This window comes from Camelina sativa, chromosome 17 (genome assembly GCF_000633955.1).
Source record: "Camelina sativa cultivar DH55 chromosome 17, Cs, whole genome shotgun sequence".
NCBI lineage: Eukaryota > Viridiplantae > Streptophyta > Magnoliopsida > Brassicales > Brassicaceae > Camelina > Camelina sativa.
Window position 1 is genome coordinate 10500597 of NC_025701.1, and position 9136 is coordinate 10509732.

The 9136-nt window shown below is 34.2% G+C and overlaps 2 protein-coding genes across 2 annotated transcripts; both read left to right on the forward strand.

Moving 5' to 3' along the window:
- LOC104756563 (sulfate transporter 1.3) lies at positions 1386-4628 on the forward strand. The gene is made up of 12 exons (XM_010479169.1): positions 1386-1715; positions 1797-1845; positions 2010-2217; positions 2315-2489; positions 2572-2637; positions 2727-2840; positions 2938-3054; positions 3176-3589; positions 3683-3873; positions 3960-4045; positions 4136-4212; positions 4292-4628. The coding sequence occupies exons 1-12, from the start codon at positions 1386-1388 to the stop codon at positions 4433-4435; spliced, it is 1971 nt and encodes a 656-aa protein (XP_010477471.1). The 3' UTR covers positions 4436-4628.
- LOC104756564 lies at positions 5984-6764 on the forward strand. The gene is made up of 2 exons (XM_010479170.1): positions 5984-6380; positions 6461-6764. Exons 1-2 carry the CDS (start codon positions 6085-6087, stop codon positions 6597-6599), a joined length of 435 nt encoding a protein of 144 aa, XP_010477472.1. The 5' UTR covers positions 5984-6084; the 3' UTR covers positions 6600-6764.

Sequence of the window (9136 nt, forward strand, 5' to 3'; positions counted from 1 at the left end):
AAGAACAAAATAACAAATTAGATGAACACTTCATAATTGAAAAGTGTTTAATAAATAAATAAATAAAACCTCCAGCCTTCTCGCTTAGCTTTGACTTTAATTTCTTGTTGTATCAACGAAATAATGACTAGTGGCATCTTCACAAATTTCGGATCTAACAGCTTCGAACCTGTTTTAATTTCTTGTTCAGTGTAACTTCTGAAAACTTGTATCATCATAATTTTTCTTTTCTTTTCTGAGAATCAAACAAACAACACAAACAAAGAAGAAGAAAAGCATTCAAGATTTGTATTCATTTTGATGAGTGAAAAGAAACAATATTGGCTTACTTCTAAGGAGAACGCAAGATCTGTTCTAATCCCTTACTTTCAAAAAGTATTTGCAAAAAAAATATTCTTCCTATGTTGTTTAACCACAAATATCAAATTCTGCAAAAGTCCTTTTTCTCTTTTCTTTCCACAACCGGGAAGTGACTTAAAAAAAAAATGATAAAAAAAAATCCATTGATACTTTCTTCTTAGCCAGCTTTAAATCTTTCTTTTTCTGAATAAAAATCATACTTTTTCTCTTAAAATTAGGGTTTCTAGCTCATTGATATATATTTGGAGAGTGATCAGCTTGTTCAATGAACCTAGACAGCATCTCGGTTCATCTGCGTTTATTGTTTTAGTTCAATAAACAATCAAAGGCGTTTGTGTAACAATCTTGCATTTCCATATTTTTCTTCCTTTCCAATACTTTCGACTTTCACAAAAAAAAATTATAATGGAAGAGCGTTGGAAGACAAAAAGAGGCTAACATCATAAATCGAATTCGTCTCTGTATTCATTTTTTTCAGGTAGATAATATAATGCTTTCACCATCCACTATCAATGGTTTTGTTCTTTCTGTTTATTTTTATATGATTCCCTTTTATATCAATTTTATTTTAACCCCTTTTCTCTTTTCTATATTTACATGGATATATATTGGCATTAGAAAAACCTAACCATACGTTCATATTGATATCAGTATAATCACCCAATAATTATTAGTCTAAAGTGATTCTTAAACGACGTATATATATCATAACAAGGAACATTTTTTAAGTCAATAGTGAAGGTTTGGTCTAGAAAATTTAGGAAAAACTACAATAGTAAAAGGTTTGCGGCACCTAATGCAATTTGCTTACTATGATGATACAGTACGAATTTACTAGTGAAACTATCTTAGGGATACTAATGGCGTTTTTTTGGCAACTAGGGCCATTTAAGATTTTTTGTGTAGTCCTCTTCTTTCTTAATTAATGGTGTTTTAGATAATAATATATTAATTTTTTTTGGCAAAACAGTTTGACATTTCTATAAATACGTTTCTTCAGTGTTTGCTACAAAACACACATAGCAATGTCGGGTAGAAATCATCCTGTGGACGGTGATGGAGAGATCTCCGCGGCCGATATACCTTCCCCGCAGCAAGCAAATACATCGTATGTCCACAGAGTTGAAGTTCCTCCCAAGCAAAACTTTTTCAATGAGTTCATGTACACTTTCAAAGAAACTTTCTTCCACGATGATCCTCTAAGGCATTTCAAGGACCAGACAAAGTCCAAAAAGCTCATGCTCGGTATCCAATCCGTCTTTCCCGTTATCGAGTGGGGAAGGAAATATAATCTCAAGATGTTTCGCGGCGATATCATTGCCGGTTTAACCATAGCTAGTCTCTGCATCCCTCAGGTTTTCTTAAATTATAATCACTTGTGCCACAAGTTACTTCTGAAAGAAATTTAAAGTAGATATGTATTCGAACGGTTTCAGGATATTGGATATGCAAAGCTTGCTAGTCTTGACCCTAAATATGGTCTATGTAAGTTAATATCGTACTCGTTTATGTTTTATAGTATGTTTTCTTTGAAATTGGAATTACAATTTTTATTGCATATTTGGAACCCTTTTGTGTCCTTATTGGAAGTATAATGTGACAAACTGATTGATTGGTGCTTTTGTATTTTCTTTCAAAAATTTGATTAGATTCAAGTTTTGTTCCTCCATTGGTGTACGCATGTATGGGAAGCTCAAAGGATATAGCGATCGGACCCGTAGCAGTGGTTTCACTCCTATTAGGCACTCTGCTTCGGGCAGAGATCGATCCCAACACAAACCCTAATGGATATCTCCGCCTAGCCTTCACCTCAACGTTCTTCGCCGGTGTCACTCAAGCTGCACTCGGATTCTTCAGGTAACTTACTTACTAATCCCAACATCACATATTAATAATGTTCCTAAAACTTAAGAGATACTTCTTGATCTATAAAACCTCTCAACCCTTTTTACAGATTGGGTTTCTTGATCGATTTCTTATCCCACGCGGCGATCGTAGGGTTCATGGGCGGAGCAGCCATCACCATTGCTCTTCAACAGCTCAAAGGGTTCCTCGGAATCAATAAATTCACCACGAAAACAGATATCATCGCAGTTCTTCGCTCCGTAATCAGCGCAGCCCATCACGGAGTAAAGATTTCACTCAGTCGCTCTGTTTTAAGTTTCTTGCACTCTTTATGTATCCTCACCGTTTGGTATCTTATGCTTGCAGTGGAATTGGCAGACAATACTCATTAGTGCATCGTTCTTGATCTTCCTTCTCGTCTCCAAGTTCATTGTAATTCACCAAACCATCGATTGCAATCTCTCGTCAAAATTTCTATTTTTACTTGTTCTTATATATATATGATCTTTTGGTTAAAACAGGGGAAGAAAAACAAGAAACTCTTTTGGATTCCAGCAATTGCTCCATTAATATCTGTCATCATCTCAACTTTTTTAGTCTACATAACCCGAGCCGACAAGAAAGGAGTTCAGATAGTAAGCACATAACCTTATAGGCTTAATATATAAACCCTAAAGTTACTTCCAACGCAAGTTATTCTACTTTGTGTTGTCTTAACTTGCTTCTCCTCAGGTGAAACATCTCGACAAAGGTCTAAACCCTTCTTCTTTGCGTCTAATATATTTCTCCGGCGATAATCTTCTCAAGGGCTGTCGCATAGGCGTTGTCTCAGGCATGGTTGCCTTGACGGTATATACATACAAAACCCCTAAATTTTATATTTAGTAGTTAAACTATTTTCTTTACAACTTTTAAAATTCTAAGTTTGAAAATTGTTTAAGTACAAATGAATTATTATTTTTTGTAACAGGAAGCTGTAGCGATTGGAAGAACATTTGCAGCAATGAAGGACTACCAAATCGATGGTAACAAAGAGATGGTAGCATTAGGAGCAATGAACGTGATCGGTTCGATGACTTCTTGCTATGTATCCACTGGTTCGTTCTCAAGATCCGCCGTCAACTTCATGGCCGGATGTCAAACGGCAGTCTCCAACATCATAATGTCAATCGTCGTCCTCTTGACTCTTCTCTTCCTTACTCCTCTTTTCAAATACACACCCAACGCGATTCTTGCAGCGATTATCATCAACGCCGTGATCCCTTTGATCGATGTTAATGCCGCCGTTTTGATATTCAAGATCGATAAGCTCGATTTCGTTGCTTGTATGGGAGCTTTCTTTGGTGTCATCTTTGTATCTGTTGAGATTGGCCTTCTCATTGCCGTACGTCTCAAGAAACCTTCATTTGTGTGGATTAATAAGACTTTTATAGTTTTCTTGGCTGATCTTTCTTTGTTGTGTGTGTTCATGTTTTAGGTGGCCATATCTTTTGCCAAGATACTTTTGCAAGTTACGAGACCTAGGACAGCGATTCTTGGAAAGATTCCAGGGACTTCGGTTTACCGGAATATTAATCAGTATCCTGAAGCAACTAGGGTTCCCGGAGTTTTGACAATTCGTGTTGACTCTGCGATTTACTTCTCCAATTCCAATTATGTTAGGGAAAGGTACGAGATCGAATCATGAAACCAAATTTAAACCCTTACTTGTTTTGGAAGAAATCAATGTGTAGAGGTGTTCTTGAAAACTGTAGGATTCAAAGATGGTTGACAGATGAAGAAGAGATGATGAAAACTACAAGCTTGGTTAGGATCCAGTGTCTGATCATCGAAATGTCACGTACTGGACTAACCCTAGTTCTTTTTATATATATATGCATATGTATATTTCTTTTTACACAGTAAATGATGTTTTATCAAACGTTTTCAGCTGTTACGGACATCGATACTAGTGGTATTCACGCCTTAGAAGACTTGTATAAGTCTCTTCGAAAACGAGACATTCAGGTACGTATACACATTATATATAAACCGGAAAGGCGATAGAAAAGTTATGAAACTGACTTTTTTTGGGTGTGCAAAACAGTTGGTTTTAGCAAATCCAGGACCGGCGGTCATACATAAATTACACGTTTCTCACTTCGCAGACATGTTAGGATACGACAAAATCTATCTGACGGTGGCACAAGCCGTGGATTCTTGCTCTCCGAAACTCTCCGACGAGGTCTGAAACGGAGAAGAAGAATATTGATAATGAATCAAAAATACAAATTACAGTGTTGTATGTTATTGTACAGACTGAGTTGAGTACGTTAGTCAGTGGCGTTGCCTTCGATTTTACCTTTTTTTATCTTATACCCAATGTGGGACGTAGAGGTCAAATGTATAGTTGACCTATGAGCCCATACATATATATATAAAGCTTTTTATTATCACCGTGATAAGTTTGGATTTATTGGAATGCCCTTCGTTGTTCTTTTGTTTTCCATTGATGACCTACTAAACATTAACATCGGAACAGCGTAACGCAACGAGAGACGACTCAGGACTTTATTGCTATGATTATTGGTGGGAACGTACACCTTTTGTTTTCCAAGACCCAAGAGTTGAACATTGACACAACAACAATGAAAACAAATAAAACACTTCTCCCTTAATTATTAATTATGTGTGGACCTTAAGTTGAAGCCCACTTGTGTACACAATATACTCTTTCGTTTGATGTTCATATATGGGATTAGGACATTTGTTTTAAAAATTAATGGTATAGACGTCTATGCGTTAGATGGTCGTTATCAAATATATCAATTTTCTCTTTAATGTATTATGTCTAGATGATAGACCTAGTTTGATGTTATAGGTACCTATTCTATTAGATATATATGTTTGGCAATCGTTCTGTATCTGTTATTTAACTATTACATCTCACAGTCTCACACTACTAGACTAGTTTATATATTTATGACTTACACAACTTGTTCCAGATTTGACCAAAACAGTTTTACCACCTTGCGATAGAAATATAAAACCGTCTGTAGAAAGAAAACAAAAAAAGAAAACAAATCATATCTCTTCTCGAAAACATTAATTGAAAAAATGACGTAAGATGCAGAGACCGACCATTTTTGTACAATGTGCCAACTCTGTTTGTACTGTAAACGAGTGTCCCCAAATGCACCAATCAAAACGAATTTGCAGTTCTTGTTTTTTGTGTGTATATATTTTCTAATACAAGAAATAAACAATAAGAGCTTGCCAAGGACTATTTGAATCAATCAATCAATCTTCCATCAAATTTTAAATGCTTAATTATATAAATTAGGTTCAATCGATATTGAACTTTGATTTTTTTTTTTAAGTTTATTTGAGTCTAACTAAGATTTTAGATGATTTTTAATGAATATTAGTAACATTATATTTTAAAATTTTAAATAGATAAATATAATAACAAAAAAAACACCAAATTCTTGATTCAATATGTGATTTTTATTATTATTCAGTCATTCTAAACAATATAACCTCAATTGTATGATTGAATAAAACACACACCCTACACAAAATAATTGATTTAAGAAAGAAAAATACAAAATAATTTGTGATAGACGACAAAAAACAATAATAACGAATAAAAAAAACACTAAAAAGAATCGGAATCATGACGTGTCGTTATAATAATCAGAATAGAATCAGATCAGACAAAATCAACGGTTCAAATTCACTCCTAAGTTTATGGCTCTTCTTTAATTCTCTGTCTCCTTCTCTCTTTACTCCTCACTTCTCTCTTTTTTTTACTTTGCTCTGTTCACTCAGAGCATCAAAGAAAGAAACACACACAAAAGAAGAGAGAAAGCCAAAAAAACAAAACAAGAATACAAAACGATGTTGCTGGGGAAGAGACAGAGACCACCAATAAAGAGAACCACGAGTCTTTCCGAGATTAAGTTCGATTTGAATCAACAACCTAGCGAACAAGAACCGTCGTCTGATCATCAGATTCAGCTCGTGACCATCGATGAACACCGTCATGTTCATCAACGTTTGTTAGATCAACAACGTCTCTTAGCGATGGTCTCACTGAGAGGTGTACAGAGGAAACACTCAGCTGAAGATTTTCTGAGATCTTGTTCTCTCTGTAAACGTCATCTTGTTCCAGGCCGTGACATCTATATGTATAGGTATGATGAAATAAATATGAATCTGATGGGTTTGGTTTGATTAGGAGTATGGAACTAACGAGCTGTTGAATTTGACGCAGAGGAGATAGAGCGTTTTGTAGTTTAGAGTGCAGGCAACAGCAAATTACAGTGGACGAGAGGAAAGAGAAAAAGAAAGGTTCGGTGAGGTCCACCGCCGCCGGAACCGTCAACGGGGAGAGTGTTTCCGCCGCCGTCTAGGTCTCTCTTTATAATTTCGGTATGAATATGATTGTATATGGAATATGGTTATTGTGATTATCTGTATTAAGTTTTAAAGCGTTGAGCGTTAACCGTGATTAACCATGATGTTAGTCATCTTATAAACTTTGCTTTAAGACTTAAGGACCATGGTATTTTTTTTTTTTTTTGCATAGTAATGAGTTTTGTGTTCTTTTGATTATTCTATCTTACAATCTTTTACATGTTCGATATATTGTGTGGACATTAAAAAAATCACAACAGCTCAATTCTCTGTATAACCACACCATTTCACCATACATTTTATAAGTAGTAATTGACAAGTAAAGAAAATAGTATATGTGAAATTGTATACCCACTTGTATGTACCTTTGTGTACTCTAAGATTTTATGTATTTCATACCACCAAAAAAAGATATTCATTGTACTCTTCTAGCTTGATGCTTCCATTCGAATATAAGAATATGATCCAGTTGAACTTTCGTCATTTTGCTTATTAATGCAAAGATAAAAGATACTCCCTCCGTTTCAAAATATAGGATGTTTTAACTAAAACACGCAGATTAAGAAAACTTTACTTTTAACAAGTTCCACCAATCAGAAACAATACTGCATAATATAAAACACTAAACTAATCTAAAAGTTGCATAGAAACTTGAAAACATCTAATATTATGAAACAAAAAACTTCTCTAAAACATCTTATATTTTGAAACGGAGGGAGTATGATTTTTTGTCAAAGTAAGAGACTCTCTCTCTCAAAACGACCGACAAAATATTAAGTAAAACGAGATATGTAATAATCTCATACCTATTCAGCCTAGCATTGACTGGTCCCTAATAGGAGATTTTACTTTTTTTTATGTCTCGATTTTTTATAGATTCCTAGTGGCTACTGCCTAATGGTGTATCCCTTTGCTTTTGAAAAGAATAGCGAAATAGTACAAGAATTCTTGTTTTAAGATAAATATTCTTTTGGAAAAAAACAACCAATGAGTTGATAGATAACTTTTATGTTGCAGCCCTTTATAATATAATTGGTCGAAAAAAGAATCTCAATTATTCTAGTTGGTTGGTGTTAGTGACATCGTTGTGTTACAAACTTACAAACCAAACATTACGTATGTTGTTGACGATAAAAGAAAGTCAAAAAGTTTCACATTAGTCTGTAATTGTTGGGGTTAAACAGTCTGTTTTCTACCTTAGAAAAAGCCAAACTTGTGTGCTTTTTTCTATACTTGATTTTTTTCTTTCTCTAATTTCTTGATGCATCTTATTGTTTTGGATTGAGTTGTCCCATTCTAAATGAAGCAAAGACAAGAGAGGGAACAGCTCATGTGGAGGATTGAGCTCATTAATTAAACTTTATAATAGTTCATGAATTCTAATTCTGAATTTTTGGTTTACAATATCCTTTTCATAATTAATAAATAGCATACAACAAAACTCAATGATTGTTTCTCAAATACCCCTCTCTCTATTCTATCATTTCTATGGTCATTGATAATAAAATTGCAAGTTTTAAAATGGGCCTAAGCCTATCCAGTTCACATTTATGGGCTTCTTGAATTGAGCCTGATAAAACGGCTGTCCCTTGTTTGAGGCGATGAATGTAGTAGATATGAGTTTGGTATATTCGTTTGTGACCAAAATAATGATGCGTCAAGTCTCTCTACTGTTTTCCTCAAGTGATAAATTCTTTGTTTGTTTGGACAAAAGCATCTTCGTATCGCATATTCTATAACACACCTCTGATTCATTAGACATATCACATATGTCATCTTTTTTTTTTTTTTGCCAATTGTCAAATAGAATCTGCCAATGTAAGTAGAGATGTCATGCAACAAAATATGTTAGAAGATCTTTCATTCATCTAATGAAATTGCTTCACATAAATTTTATAAAATCTTTAAAACCGAACCCTCTGGACCAAGAGAAGGCAATGATTTGGTGCTTATTTGCTGTCGCGGTCTATTAATGTAAACGTATTATGGTCTCTACAACCCCACGAAGAGGTTGTTCACACAAACTTAGTTTTCCGCTTACGCCTTCTGGCAAACCTTCGTTTCACTTATTTAAAATTTATATCATACAAATACAATAGCAGTTCAATGAAGCATTTTTGACCAACATCAAACATATATTTAGAATTAAACGTAAAAAAATTAAGAATTAGAAATCAGAACAATCGGTCCATACCGCAAAGAAACTACTTGTTTAAAAATGTGAATAAACAAACGTATTTTGTTCCATATAATTTGCCAATTAATAATTTCTACTATTAAGTTTGGAGAAGATGAAACGGAAGAAACTAATTTTCTCACTAATTAGCTTAAGGTTACATAATTCGTTTTTATATACATGTAAACATCTGAACCAACATCTAAATCATTTAACTAAACCGGTTATAACAACCCGGTTATCTTATCCTAAATGATTTCACATCTCATCATGTAGTTGTCTCTCCTTCACTACCTCAGGAAGCCGATCTTGTTGCTTTCACGTTTCAAAAGTTTCGATTTTTTTTTTTTTTTTTTT